The sequence below is a fragment of the Furipterus horrens genome, unplaced genomic scaffold (assembly GCF_987537825.1).
Source record: "Furipterus horrens unplaced genomic scaffold, mFurHor1.1.pri manual_scaffold_10, whole genome shotgun sequence".
In the NCBI taxonomy this organism is placed as follows: Eukaryota; Metazoa; Chordata; class Mammalia; order Chiroptera; family Furipteridae; genus Furipterus; species Furipterus horrens.
Window position 1 is genome coordinate 46,071,131 of NW_028327180.1, and position 15,690 is coordinate 46,086,820.

Genomic DNA, 15,690 nt, shown 5'->3' on the forward strand with positions numbered 1-15,690 from the left:
GGATTCCCAAATGCTGGGTTAGGTAATTTGGAGGAAAAATGTTCAAGTTTGCCAACTGCCCCATCTGGTAACAGGTTGTCTTTACTGAGATCTATTTTTTTGGATATTAAAATAACTTTCCATTTTAAATAAATAAATAATGGAGAGATTATACAGACTTCAAAAAGCAGTTCCTATTTAGTAAGACCACCTGAGGCAGGTTCTACTTTCTCCCCACAATGTAAAATTTTATGCATCCATAAAATGCAAACTTCCTATGGAACCAGCAGTCAAGCCCACTCCCTAACAACTGGGTCCCTTGCTTCCTGTCACACCGAAGAACCACGGAACAGACCTCCACCTTCAGTCAAATTCATTGGACTTTCACTTCTTTTACTGTATATAGTCTATAGTCTACTATTAAAGATCCACTAGTATCAGAAATAACTAACAACTAAACAGGTTAACTGCCAAATGAGGAATCTGCACAGCCTTCACAGACCCACTCCTCAAACTCCTGGATCTTATTTTACAAGTGCCAAACAGAAGGAGCCAGATGGCAGGCACAGATGTCCTCAAGCCCTTCGGATCAAAGAGTTTTCCTCAGTCTAGAACACCCAAAAAACAACCACCAGGAAGAATTTGGGGACAAACCAGGAAGCACCTGGGTTTATAGGTGGAAGGACCACAGGGCCAGGCAGGTCAACTGCATACAGCCAGCTAGTCCCACCAAGAGCACTGTAATTAGGCTTGGATGAGGGATAAGAACCAAGTCGAAGTGGAAGCCTGGTGGCAGGGGCAGGCCTATCTGTTAGCACATCCCATGGTCCTGCACAGGAATGGTGGTGGGCAATACTGCAAAGGCAAGCCAGGAAATGTAAGGTTTTGAGAGTTGCTCTACACCCAGGAGAAAGAAACAAAAACTACTGGCTTACACAGATTCCAGCTCTAGGAACCCTGGCTAGGAGGCCTCAAAAAGGAGACTGAACTATACATTATTCTATACTCTGATCACCTCTCTAAGGAGAACCAAGTTCAACTATATCTGCCCCAGTGGAAATTCAGATTTTATTTATGGACAGAGGTCTCTCAGAATGGTATCAGGTGCTTGAAGTGGCCATGATGTGTCAAGTGGCTCAAGGGCAAATAGAAGTAGTTTAGGGTGGAGCATGAGGGAGGAGATGGCATGACGACAAAAGGGAGGGGGTTGGGAGAAAGGGAGTGACAAGGGGGTAATCGGTTTAGCAGCATGACAGCCCAACCACATGTGTACTGAATTTGAGAGAGACAGGCATTCTTGTGAACCGTCCAGCAAAGACCAGGGGCCAAAATGGAGGTAAAGATCTGGAAGGTGTCAGAACAGAAGAAAGCATTTTGGGGAGGCCCTATTAATGTCTCCTGAAAGGGGGGGGGGGTGTCCCCTTAAGAAACTGGGCTTTAGCATGACATTGCTCCCAGCCAACCAGTACCCCCCACCCCCACACCTCTGGGTCTGCTCCTCACGGTATCTACCTCTCTGAAGATACTCAATCAGTGCTACTGTCCACCCGTCTCTCCTTCCTACACCAGAGCTGCTGAGGGTGATGTCAACTGTCAGAGACAAAGGGAGACCTTGGCCTAATAGACCACCTCCCCAGGGTCTGTCCCGCTGGCTGGGATGCTGTCTAGAAATCCCAGGTCTGCCAGCGCCCTTTCTCCTCCTGCCAGCCTCAACCTCTCAGCTCTCTGCATCATCCTATACAAACCAACCCCTTCTTTGTTCTCTGTTGTGTTTCCCTTCAAAGCCAAATTTCTTCAAATGATGGCTTCACATCCTCACCTTCTCATTCACACCGTCGCGAATCTGGTTTCTACTTCTGCGTCACATCTTCCTAAGGTCACCAATGCCCTCCTAAAGGCCAACAGGAGGGTCAGGTTGGAATCCTCATCTCTGGCCCCCCTGTAGTCTCCAATGTGGAGACGAGGGGGACTGCTCTCTGCTGGCAGGTCTCCTGGCTCCCCTCTGCAGGCTCCCACCTCCCTTCAGTGCCCTAAAAGCCACAGGTCCCACTGGTTTCTACCCCCCGGCTTCTCCCCCAATTTTGTATTTGTTCTGGGAAGGTAACCCTCACCTGTGGACCCCACACAGCCAGTTCAGCCAGAGACCAGAGTAGGAAGCTCTCCCACAAGTTTCCCTCCAATGACGGGCCGGCTGCCTCTACTCCTTGTCATAGTCAATGGCCAAGAATGGCCTCTGAAGCCCAAATTTGGTGAGGACCCTCTTTTGCCTCCAACCCCTTCCCTGAGCCAGTTCTTGACCCAGACCTGCAATGTTCTCCCTCTCCCCTCTCCTCCCCTGAGTGCACATGACACATATTTAGCACTAGACAGCACTGGATGGTTGCCACAGTTATAGTGACCTTCAAGCCAGGAGAATCATGTCGGTGTGTTCATCCTTCTTGAAAATGGATGCCTGGCCAAGTCTGAGGTTCCTATAGCTGCATAGCTCTAGCATTTATAAACCCATCTCAGTTATCTAATTCCAATCCTTGGTCTGGGGGGTGAGCGTGTAGGGGTGGGACTTGGCAAACAGCAGAGAGCAACTTAAAAGATAGGCAGCCCTTGATGCTTTTGAAAAAAAAAAAAAAGTATTTGAAGAAAAGAAAAAAAGTATTTATCCATTTTGTTCTCTGAGGTTCAGTTAAGGACACAAGTTGAGTTTCCAGACTTATTTATTGAGAGAGAGAGAGAGAGAGAGAGAGAGAGAGAGAAGGTGCAAGGGTACCAAAAAAAAACAAAACAAAACAAAATCAAAACAAAAAACAAGAGCCAATGCAGTGTGGCCATGAAGGGGCAGGTGGACATGAGGGTGTGCAGGGGCAGCTGGGACAAAGATGCACCCATATCCTGCCTCTAGTTGGTTCACCTTCATGAACTTACTCCCTGGGAGATAATCCACTACGTTTCCTGCCCTGTCCTCTGGGTAACAGTGATGGCACAAGTACCAAAAGAGGACGGCTTCTGCAGCAAGCTAGTCTCCTCCTGCAGGATTTGTCCAAACTCATCTATTTCTCCTGGGCAGACCGGGAGCACCTGAGAAGAGGCACGTGGGGTGGGGTGTGGGGGTGGGGTTTGCAGGCCCCAAGTGCTCCCACTTCAGCTCCCCATGGAATGGAAGGAAAGCTGCAAGCACTCCTTTACCCTTGTTTTAATTACTCTCTATACAATGTTTCCCAGGATCCTAATCTCTAAGAAACCAGTTACTGCTTAAACCAACAGGCATGTCCTCTGTCCCTCATCTTCACTCACCAGCACTGCTGAAACCACTCACTCTGGGGCCTCAAGGGTGCTGAAGTTCAGAGCTGGGCCTCATGTTTTCACAACCCACATGTATCTCTACCCTGCCTGAGAGTCTGTCCTTCCCAGGAGCAGTACAGGAGGTGCCCTACAGGATGCTACCCTGGATCCTGTGAAAGCTACTCACAGGGAGGTTTAGCTTGACGGCGTCCACAGGCTGCTGGAAAGGCCACGCAAACTGGTGTTTCCATAGTGTCTTGAGCACCACTTTGAGCAGATATTGCAGTTGGTTGGTCTGCCTCTTGGGCTTGTTGGGGTTGGAAGTCTCCGGGGGTGGAGGGTTGGTGCTGGCTGCGTTGGTTTGCTGGGGTTGGGCCTGGGCCTGTGCTGTAGACATCTGGGTAGTTTCTAGTCCATCCCCCATTACGGGCAGATTTCTTAATCTCGTCCCAGGGCCGCTCTCCGCAGACATGCTACTGATCCCATCACATTCTTCACTAGGCACTCTAAAAGGAAAGAGAAAAACCACCATTAGTGAAGAGGTGCCACCATATGACACATGTTCCCCACCTCCCGTACAAGAACTGAGCTCCTCTGGCAGAGACTGGGTGGGTCAGGAAGCCAAGGAGCCACTCCATGAGCTGACTAAAAGGGCCTGCTGCCTCTCCTTAAAGACTCAAGTCACCCAGGAGGGAAGAGAGACAGATATCAGCAGGAAGGGACAGTGCATAGAAGTGAGCCAAACAGGAGGCAGCAGGGGCTATGGCTCTATGAAGCTCTGGAGAAGGAGGGGACAATGGGCAACAAACCAGGTTTTCATAACATCTGAGAGCTTTTAGGGGACACTGCCTGTGTGTAAGAAGAGGATTTGCAAGCCCCAAATATGTCATTTACATTAAGATTCTTGTTTGTATTTGTGACTCATGAACCATGGAAGCAAGTCATAACTCCATTTGGTGAGCAGAGGCCAGGCAGGGAGGAGTAGGAAGTCTGGCCACCTGTGCACTGCTCAGTGTTTCAGGCAAAGCCTCATACTTACTAAGAACATCTTCTGGCAACTTAAAATAATATATGGTTGCTCTGATTAAAGAAATTTCCACAGAGAACTGCTGGTAACACAGAATGAATCCATACTTGACCTACTAATTTGCTTTTCAAAGCTTATTTATAGGGATATAGAAAGGTAGCCCCTGTGACCTGCAAGGAGGGAGGGGAAAAGTGTGAGGGACCGCCCCCCCTGCCCCTGCCAGCTCAGTGCCCGTCTGAGCACCCTGTCCTGTGGACTCCTCTCACCTGAACAATCCCTGCTTCAGGTCACACCAAATTCTGCTGAAAGCATCCTTACAAGGGCAAGTTTGTGCACCTGTTCAGTTATTCTAAGGGGACAACCGCAGGTCAGGGGTACATGTTTTTATTGCCAAACCCACAATGCTGAGAGTTCCCACACTCTGTTAATGAGAAGAAACATCTGTTCAAACGTGTGCTGATCATTTGCATTCTTTTTGTGTTTGTTGGCTAGGAGCTGCCTGCATCACAGGAGTATCTCCATTAATACCCTTAAGTGAGCGTAAGAGAACCTGTCTGGCTAAAGAAATCAGGAAAGGACTTAGGAAAGAGGGCCAAAACAAGACAGGGCAAATTGGCTGGCCCTGTCATGGCTTTCTTTCTGACACACTCTTAGCACATGCCAGGCACTAAAGCTACTGATAAATTCTTTATGATTCAGTCCAAGTGTAATTTAAACTAAAGTTCCCACAAAGATTGTTATAAATGCAGTTTTCCTGGCTGCTGTGGCTCAGTGGATTGAGCGTCGGCCTGCAAGCCAAGTATTGCTGGTTCGATTCTCAGTCAGGGCACATGACTAGGTTGCACGTCAGGTCCCCAGTTGGGGGCAAGAGTGAGAGGCAACCACACAGTGATGTTTCTCTCCCTCTCTTTCTCCTTTCTCTAAAAATAAACAAATTAATTAATTTTTAAAAATGCAGCTTTGGAAAATGATTACATTTAAAAAGCATCAGGGGAGAGCTTGACATGTAAAAGTAACACTGTGGTGAGTCTGTTCTATGGGGCTGTGGAGAGCTGGACCTCCTGAGGCAGGCAAGCTGACAACCCCACATGTAGATCCTGGACACGTGCCCCCAACACTGGGGTTCTGGTTGAAGGATGAATCTGAGGGCTGACAAAACCAACATGGCTTTCCTCCCAATGTTTTGGTCAACTGCAGGCATAGCCATCACCTGGCTAGAGAACATGAAGAAAGCACGCTGCTTGCTCCATGGAGGAGGCTGCCACAGGGAGGGCTCCCATGTGGGAGCAGCCCAAGGCCACCAAAGAGTCAGTATGAAAACTGAATCCATGTTTGCTTTAAAAGGAAGGACTGTTCTTTATTATCTCTTTTCACCAAACAATAAAGAGATTAACAATGACTTTTGCTATTCAGAGATGGGATGCCAATTACCTAAAAATACTAAGTCATTAATTCCTTTAGCTTACAGGAAAGGACTACACTGCAGAGAAATACACTTGTGCTACCTGCACTGAGATACTCAAGGTACCAGAAGGAGAGTGTGTTACAGCAGACGAGTTATGTGTCCAGAAGTGATCTTGCATCCCATGTTGAACATAAATATTTATTTTTCATTTTTTTAAAGATTTACTTATTTTTAAGAGGAGAAGGGAGGGACAAAGAGAGGGAGAAAAACAACAATGTGTGCTTGCCTCTCATGCACCCTCAACCGGGGACCTAGCTTGCAACCCAGGCATGTGCCCTGACCGGGAATTGAACCAGCAACCTTGCAGTTCATAGCTAGCGCTCAATCCACTGAGCCACACAAGTCAGGGCCAGAACTTTTCTTTTTTAAACAGAAAACTGACCCTGAACTCTGCTTCATCTCTGAGCTTTAAGTTACATCCATCACAAAAGCCAAAACCCCATTCCTAGCCTACTGGTTTATGTCTGACACACAGTAACATCTAAATCCTTAAAACATCTCTGAGATTGCTTCTGGCCTCATCCCCACTTTAAAGATGAAGACACCAAGGCACAAAGAAGTAACTTACATAGGATGTGGAAAAATCAGGCCTAATCAGTCGGGTGGTCAAGAATCTGACACATGATTCTTGGGGAGTTTTAGTTGGCCTCTAAACCACTTGTGAGCTGAATATGCACCCCCAAAAGGAGGGTCCAAAGCACATGGTTGGAACAGGCTGGCCACCATCTTAACAAACATCAAAAACTAAAGCAGGCCCTGGCTGCTGTGGCTCAGTGGATTGAGCATCAGCCTGCCAGCAAAGTGTCGCTGGTTCGATTTTCAGTAAGTGCACATGACTAGGTTGCACATCAGGTCCCCAGTTGGGGGCACGAGTGAGAGGCAACCACACAGTGATGTTCTCTCCCTCTCTTTCTCCTTTCCCCTCTCTCCAAAAATAAAATGAACGAACAAATTATTAAAAACAAAAACTAAAGCATAGGGAGGGGTGGTGGTACGGAGAGGGAAGCAAGGGGGAAAAGATTGAGCTATTCTAACAATATAATCAGTAAAATATACTTGAAAAAAGAAACCCTAAGGCATAAAACCCATACACAGTAATGTCGGTGGTCAATTCCATAATGAAGCTGCTGGATGTTTTCAGTTCAAACATGATGGCACAACACGTGTACAACGAATGAGATAGACCTGGGAGCCAGAAGTACCTTGAAATTTCCCTGAAGGAGGTTCTGAGGAAAACCAATGACAGGGTGTATCCATGGCCCCAATGTGAGGGACCGCCATATACAACAACTGAGCAATAGGGACTGCCGTGAGATGCCCAGGACTCCTGTTCTGCACCCACTTGGGGGCCATCCTTAGAGAGGCTATGCCCAGAAAACCTGCATCTTGCAGCTCAGCCCTCCCATTAACTGCAGGCAAGTAAAATCCTTAGGATACTTCAAGAAGCCATTCATTAGAAGAAAAAAAAGCCATTCATTCCTTTTGCAGCCAACACAAGGGAAACCAACAAGAATCTAGTCTGTTGTGGGCCAAGAAATAGGCACCAGAGAGCCTCTACATGAGGGCCACGATGACTTTTCTAAGGCACTGACCCAAGTAGGAGGCAGCCTTGGGCAAATTCTTCCCACAGCGGTGGCCCTCACCACTTCATACTACTCCAGCCCCTACCATCAACACACCAAACACAAGGGGCTGCAACAAGTCCCTTCCCTGTCACCTTCAGGCCTTTCATTTATTGTACCTTGTACCTCCCTGAACTCTTTGTGACTCTGAAGCTCAGCCCCACACACATACCTTGGGGAACCTGAGGGCAGGGCCATTTTTACTTCACTCCTGTCCTCCCAGTGCACAGCAGGTGCACAGTGAATGACTCCAGGATAGAAGGTACCCTACAGCAAACACACCCGATTGTCATCCTGGGGTTTCCAGCTCAATCTCAAAGTTCTGGAAAGGAAAATCTCTCTCATTTTCACAGGGAACATGAGGTGACTAGCCAGACCGTCACTCACTCAGCCAATACTTTCTGTCTGAGCTCCATGCCAGGACTGGGGACTCTGTGTAGCTAACGTGACATTCTTTAAGTGATTAAGCAACACCTGGGTGAGTACTGCAAAGGAGAAAGACAAAGCTGCTCTGGCCACGGACAGGGAAAGTGGGCACTTCTGTGGAGGGTGAGGAACAGAGCATAGAGGAACAAGGCTTGGGACAAGTAGGACAAGGCAAGGCCGATGTAGTTAGCACAGGCACAGGTCTGGAGGCAGGAGACACCAGTGCATGCAAGAAGCTGAAAGGAGGGCAGGTGGGATGGCACAGTGCAAGTGTCCAAGAGACCATGTTGGTCTTTTGTCCTTCACAAGTCCCTGATTGCAGGGTTGGGAATATAGTTTGCGGGGAGAGGCAGGCTTGGATGGGGCACTGGAGTCAGATTCCAGGGACATTCTGGATATAAACAATAGGAGAATACCATTCCTGCCTGGGGTTTCATCCTCAACTATACCTGCACACATGCGGCATGTTGTTCATGGAGAATCCAAGAGGGGATGGTCAGGGACAGGGCATCTCAGTGAGGGTGAGTGCCAGGGTCACTCTGTGTGTCTGAGTCCTGCAGGAAATAAATGGCTCTCAGCACCTGGACTCAACGGGAAGAGAGGCTGGAAATACAGAAACTCCTATATCTACCTGCAGATATGAGGAGGAATTTATTGCTTGGATTCTCGTGACACAGTAAACAACATCTTCAAACAATCCAGCCAAACTTTTATGTCTAAAAGATCCAAAAATGCTGTTCCTCCTGTTTTCACAATGACCTGAGGCCAAAAGGCAGTAGACATCTTCACTGTGTTGAGTTAGCTGAAGGACAAGGAAGAGAATTTTACTTATAGTTTCCAACCCAAAGAAGGTTGGGTGATCCAACTGGGTGTCCCATTTCTGGATCTATTCCCAACAGATTTCTTACATGTTCCCAGTTTAGAGAAATAAGAAAAAGATTAGGTGATTAGTTCCCTGGTTCCCAAGCTGAGTGCCAACAGTGTTGTGGTAAGCCAGGGGGCATTATGGGAACTACCAGCATAAGGCAATTGATCGTTTCAACGTCAAATGACACTGTATTTCTTTTGACAATGTCATATTATCTTGCAAAGCCTGGTGTTCAGCAATTGCTTTAATAAAGCAGACAGCACATAAAAATCAACGTGAAATGCAGACACTGGTGGTCAATCTGGTTCTAAAGTGTGAAGAGCAGTACAATGGGCACACACATTCCATAAGGAAGTAACTGTAACCACAGAAGTGATCTGAAAACACTTTAAGAGCAGACATTACACAAATGTAATGGTTTTCAAATTTTAACAGAAACTATTTAGTTTTCTGAAGAGTAGGAGGTGAGAAAGACAGACATAGGGTAGGCTTAGTTCTGGGACTCTGAGAGCAAGTAAGAGAGGAAAAGAGAAAGACTATATGCACCTGCTCAGCAATCAGCTGATTAGAACTCTATAGAGATTCAGGTCCAATTCTCTCCATCGCAAGAAGCTGCGTAAATCTAGAGGGTTTGTATCTGTGGTTCCTCCTGAAGTTCTTGTCTCCCAGAGGGCCCACAAAGCCCAGTGACACTGCCTCAACTCTGTCCTGTCCACTCACTCCTGTTAAAGGGACACAGCACAGAGGCAAGATGCCGGGGAAGGCAGGAGCAGGATGGATTGACTGGAAGCTTCATGAATTCTTCTGTAAAAGATAGCCTTCCTGATAGGATGCACTCAAGCTCTCTGTTCCCCTCTGAGGGGACCAGGCCTACAAGGATCTTGCAGCCAGGAGGACCAGAAGTCAAGCCCAGACAGGCCACAACCTTGCCAATCAGAATTCCAGTCACTTTGCTTTAGAAACCAATCAGCAGGCCCATTAAATTAGGGGTTACTGAGAATTTTGCACCATCTTTCCCCTGAGAAAGGGGTCAGCAGCTGCAGGACTGAGCAGCACATCTGGGTGGATGAATCTGTAAATTTAAAATGTTCCTGTGATGAACATACACTAAAAACAAAACAACAAAGTTTTGATGCAGACAGGATCAACACTGCTGGGCTAAAACATATTCCAGCAGGGACAGGCTAATTTTTCCTTTAAAGGGCCAGAGCGCAAATACAGTCAGCTGTGTGAGACAGAGTGTTGCAATACTCCATTCTGCTGTTGCTGTATCAGGATAGCAGCCCCTTGACCATCCTTAAGACAAGTGAGTATGACTGTGTGCCAATAAAGCTCAGATTGGTCCGTGGTTTGCAACCCACGTTCCACAGATTTCTAGACTTTGGCATCAAGGTGAGGTAAAGCTTATGTGACAAAATGTTATGTTAGAAAAGTAGAATGTGAAATTACAAATTAGGTAAAAATGTACAAGTGGGCAGGTACATGAAACCATAAACTGAGGTAGGGTATTGTGGTAGATCCGTGGATGACTACACCAATTTATACCAAAACGTCAATCAACCAACATATACGTAAAAAAGTTTTTCTTCTTTGCACTCTGCCCCCTTTCACAAGACCCCACCTCTGTAGGTGGGGTTGGTCTATCAGTCTGCCTGCCTCTTTACCTGGTGAGCTGGCCTACAGGCACTCCAAAGCAGCCTTGACCTGGCCACATCTCCAAATTAGAGGCTGGAAGATAATGACAGAAATATGAGGCCATTACTTCACACTCTGCATTCCCACTATCCTGGGTCTTGGGCTGTGCCTTTCATAAAATCGTAGTGACATTTTCTCCTGGTTGTCTCTTTTAAAGCTGTTTACTCCGGCTCCTTGCCTTGTCTTTACCTTTTATCTTTAGTTATGTGTTTTTTCAGAAGAGCCAGCACTATAAGAAGAAATGCAACATAACAGGGCTGTTAACTGATGCAGTAAAATCCTGCTTTGAGAAGTAATCTCCAAGATGGCCACAGAGCCATGTAGAGCACAAAGCTGAGGTGGGCAGGGAGGCTGGGCACTTCCTCCCAGTAGGAAGGAAACTACTGAAATGAGGGAAAAGTCTAAGAGTGAGAAACCAGGATTAGTCAAACTGGGCTGATAGTCTTGGGCTGCCCTGGTACAGACCAGAAAGTGTCTGAAGATGACAGTACACTAGTTCTCTGAAACCCTCCCATATCCAACAAAAGGACAAAAATCAAGTTCATGATCCTCATGAACAAAACATAAAACTATAAAAAAGACAACTATGATGTTTCCAGCACACCAAACACCAAGGGAAGGGAAACACGTTAGTGTCAACTTCCAAGCAAGTGGTCCATGTCAAGCTGTTTAGGAATTTGGGAGGCCAAGTAGAGGGAGGTGAGCAGCGTAGATGATGAACTTGCATAGCCGATGGCTAGCACTACACAGGGAGAAGCAGTCCAGTGCCTGGAGCTGAAATGTTCCAGGAGGCACCAGCTTGGCACATAAGCCTGTTACATGTAAGTGGAAACAACAGTCAACAAGTAAGCAAAACTAATGGGGTGGGGATCTCCACACGGTGCCAGCCCTGGCTGGGTAGCTCCACTGGTTGGAGCACTATTCCAATATGTTGTGGATTCAATCCCTGGTCAGGGCACAAGGATCAACCAATGAATGCATAAATGGAACATCAAACTGATGCCCACCCCCCTTCCTCTTGTATTCTAAAATCAATTCAGAAGCACATGGTCTTCGCAGTGTCTCTTCAAAGCAGCAGAGTGGTGGCTGAGAATGATACTCAGCACTTCCCTGGGACTCACCTACACACTCACCGGGAACAAAGGGAGCTCAGGGAACGGAGCTAGCCAAGAGCTTCTAGAGACACCACAACTCTGACATCCAAGGGACACTTCAGCCATGACCACCAAGAGCCTTCACTGATAGGAAAGTCAAAACCAGCCCTTCAATGGCCAAGAGGAGATGTGGAGACATGTAGACACTGTAAGGAGCCAGAAACAAACATGACTATGAAGGACAAGGGCATACACGGACTCAGGATTTAAAGATACAGAACCCCTTAATGAAGAGCCGATGCTTATGAATTGACCATTTCTTCAGTAGTACCCTCTGACCTTCACTGAGAAGCTGAATCTTAAAAAGAAAAATTTGGGAGAAAAGAAAATTACATTTGTCACTATCAGGCACGTCAAGAAGTGGATCCAGGAAAGATGAATTTTCCTCTCGTCTTGCCTCACCTTTCATCAGGTACAGGACCCAACCAACAGGGAGAGCATCACTTTTCCCAAAGAAAAGGGAACACAGAAAATGACCAAGTTAACCCCAGAACTGGAAAGACCCCAAGTCTCTGGTTTCCAAAGCAGGAAATGAAAGACTGACACAAGGCCCAAAGACAACCAGTCACCAAGAGGTGACAGCATTTAAACTGTACTCCAAGGGTACTGAAAAAGCCAGTCCTTTTGACAGTTAAGCAGCCCCAGGAAACAGGCAAGACTTCTGTCAAGTAAGTGTAAGGCCCTCCAGACAGCCATCTCCATGCATTGCAAGGAGGCCTCAGCCCTCAGCAAACATTCAATGTCTACTTCTGCCCTGATAATCTAACTGGGCGTCACTTTGAGATGGATACTTGGATTTAAATAACTGATCTCTCGAGAACAACTAAGGAAGCAGAGACTGCACAGGGATCTGCTGCTTTGTGAGAATGAATGTTCTTGTTTGTCATTAATTACACCTACCTTCCACTGAAGTAAATGACTCACAGAAGTTAAGCATCCCTGCTCTGACACTGACAGGAGGAGGGGTGCAGGCACTGGAGAGAAATGTCCGTCTTATCTCTTTGCAGGGCTCCCCTGCCATGCCCCTTCCTCTGGTCTCCAGCCATACTTCCCTGGACTGCCTGTGGCTTGCCTGTAGGCAGTAACTACCGGCAGAGCCTGTCCTGGGTTCTGCGCCCCAGCAACATCCAGGCACACATCCCAGACTCTAATCCTGCCACATAGTTCAAATTTACTCCCTGGCTTACATGTCCTTAGCATCCACTCAGGTGAGGAGTTCTCAGCCTACCAGAAACCAAAAGAGCCGGCCACCCCAGTACATAATCACATTCCCAATGAACCTGCAGCATTTCCTGGAACTCCTCAATGCCTTTGTATTAAAACTGTAAAAAATATTTAAGAAGGTGGAGCTTCAAACCAAGGGTCTAACGTATAGAATGACTAAATAAAAATGTGCATACACACGTCTTTGAGTGAAAAGAACACTTGCACTGGGTTTAATAACTGGTTTACAAGTCATGATGAGGAAAGTTAAGAGACCCACACCCTTCTGCAGCTTTCCACATCACTCTGATTCTGAGTTCTGCCAGACTCCACACTGGGCATGGCACACCCAGAGGGAACTGAGCTGGTAACCTCACTAGTCTCCCTGGGGTCCCAATGCCCTCACACGAATGATCCCCACATCTCTGTACCATTTGAGGACCTAGGGCAAGAAACTAGATAGAGGAATGAGAAGTCTTCTCCTATGTATCAAGTAACACAGACCAGCCAGCATGTTTCCCCTGCCCCAACCAAGCCCCTTCCCTCCACTAGCCTGACACATAGCGGAGAAGCAGAGGCATGCCCAGGGCTCAGGTGCTCACAGGCCTAACTAAAGCTTCGTTAGGGAAGAAGAGACTCCAGCTGAGAATTGACCAAAAACCAAAGTTCTTCAGTAGCCTAGAAAGATATATAAAGGGAAGACCTGGCGGAGGGTGGCAGTGGGGTCTGCTGCATGGAGGAGGAGTGCTTCATACTTGTACCCTATCTACACGCTTCTGATAGAAACATAATATGGCCACTCAAGTACTGTAAAATTACCGAAAAGCCACATTAAAGTAAAAAGGTGAAGTTAAGAGTATACAGTAGTCCCTCTCTATATCATGGTTCACTTATCACAGCCTCACTGTATCATGGGATTTTAAAAAATATTATCTTTATTTATTGCGGATTTTTCGCTATATCACAGGATTTTGCGGTACTGTATATGTACGTATGTTGTTAAAGTTACATAGGCTTAAGAGTGTAGAATATGTTTAAGAACATAAGTAGTGTTTATAAAAGTATGGAAAAGGTTAATAAGGGAGTGGGAAAGGTTAACAAGAGACTGGGAACAGTTTGTAAGTGTGTGGGAAGGGTTTATAAAGCCTTAAAATATATATAAACACTAAAATAAATGTAAGGTTCCTACTTCACGGATTTTCACCTATCGTGATAAGTGAGGGAATACTGTATTTCACTAAATATATAACAGTATATGCCATTCAACCCAATACACCCAAAGCATCATTTCAACATATGTAGTCACCATAAAAAACAGGTATGTTACCTTTCTGTTCATACTAAGTATGTCTGAAATCCAAGTGTGTACTCTACACTTAGAGCACATTGCAATTCAGCAGCTAAGTTTTCATCCAAAATATTTGATCTGTATTTAGACTCTATTTAAAATTTACAGTTGAAAAAGTAGATTCACATACCTATGGTGTTCAAAACATAAAGTTCTCCAATAACTAAATATCAGTTTTAACATTAATTAGAATTCAATAAAACTTAAAAATGCAGTTCCTCTCAGCTGCATTAGCCACATTCTGATGATCAAGAGCCCCATGCTGACCTTCCATAAAGATCTAGAAGGTTCCCCCTCTAGAAGCTAGAAGGCCAGGGCACAAACTTTAGAAATTCAGCTTCAAAGCCACGGGGACCCATACCACTCCACATTCAAGGTTGTTTTGACCCCAAGCTAGTCCCATACCAACTACCTTCATCACCTAGAGAGCCATCTGTGCTATTAAGTCAAATTGCATTTTATAAAATTTTAAAAACATTAACATCATATGTGATGTGTGACCCTATTTGAATGGAAAAGAGACATTTTGGGAAACAACATGGGAAATCTATGAAATGCAATTATTATTGATTTTTTTATATGTAAGAAAATGTTTATTGTGATTTTTTTTAATGACGATGCCCTTATTTTAAAAAGAAAATGAATAAGCACTTTAATAATCTTTATCTTATTATGGTATACATAAAATTTACCATTTTAATCATTTTTAAATGATTTTAATCATTGGCATTAAGTACATTCACATTGTTGTGCAGCCATTACCACCATCTAGCCCCCAATTATTTTCATCTTGAAAACTGAAACTCTATTCCCATTAAACACTAACACTCCCCTCTCCCCCCAGACCCTGGCACCCATCATTCTACTTTCTGTGAATCAGACTACTTCTAAGTACCTCATATAAGTGAAATCTTTGTCCTTTTTTTAAAAGTATATTTTATTATGTTGTCAGAGTAGTTCCAATTTTTTCCCCTTTGCTCCCCTCTGCCCAGTAACCCCCTTCCCTCCAGCAATCCCACCCCCCTTAGTTCATGTCCATGGATTCTGTATGTAAGTTCTTTGGCTTCACCCTTTCCCATATTATTCTTAACTTCCCCGTCTATTTTGTACCAACCAATTATGCTTCTTAATCGCTGCACCATTTCCCCATTTCTCCCCCTTCCTCCTCCTAGCTGATAAGCCTGCAAATGATCCCCATACCTATGATTCTGTTCCTATTCTCGTTTGCTTAGTTGGATTTTGTTTTTATTTTTTAGATTCAGTTGTTGATAGTTGTGAGTCATTTGTCCTTTTTTTATGACTGGCTTCTTTACCTGAGCATGATGTCCTCAGGGTTTATCCATGTTGTCATGTGTCAGAATTCCCTTCCTTTTTAAGGCTGAATAATATTTCACTGTATGGATATACACTTTTGTTACTTCCACCTTTTGGCCACCGTGACCAATGCTGCTGTAAACATGGGCATACAAATGCCTGCTGGGGTCCCTGCTTTCAAGAAAATACCCTTTAATTCTTAAAAAGATGTTTGCTAAAGTACTTGAGGCAAAATATCACATCTGCAACCAACTTTCAAAGGATTTTGGAGAAGAAAAAAAATCCTGTGCAGTGACAAATAAATCAGAGTGGC

The 15,690-nt window shown here is 45.5% G+C and overlaps 1 protein-coding gene across 5 annotated transcripts in view; it reads right to left on the reverse strand.

Annotated features, from left to right (window-relative positions):
• BRD4 (bromodomain containing 4) overlaps nucleotides 1-15,690 on the reverse strand; it is a 73,829-nt gene that overhangs the window by 27,919 nt on the left and 30,220 nt on the right. For 2 of the 5 annotated variants that reach the window (XM_090289812.1, XM_090289813.1), the window contains exon 2: nucleotides 3,443-3,761. In XM_090289812.1, the coding sequence (XP_090145938.1) occupies nucleotides 3,443-3,727 (285 nt within the window). In that variant the 5' untranslated portion in view covers nucleotides 3,728-3,761. Of the gene's footprint in view, nucleotides 1-1,798; nucleotides 1,871-3,442; nucleotides 3,762-8,244; nucleotides 8,350-8,426; nucleotides 8,571-15,690 lie in introns of those variants that run through there. The other 3 variants (XM_090289811.1, XM_090289814.1, XM_090289815.1) reach the window with 3 other exon arrangements.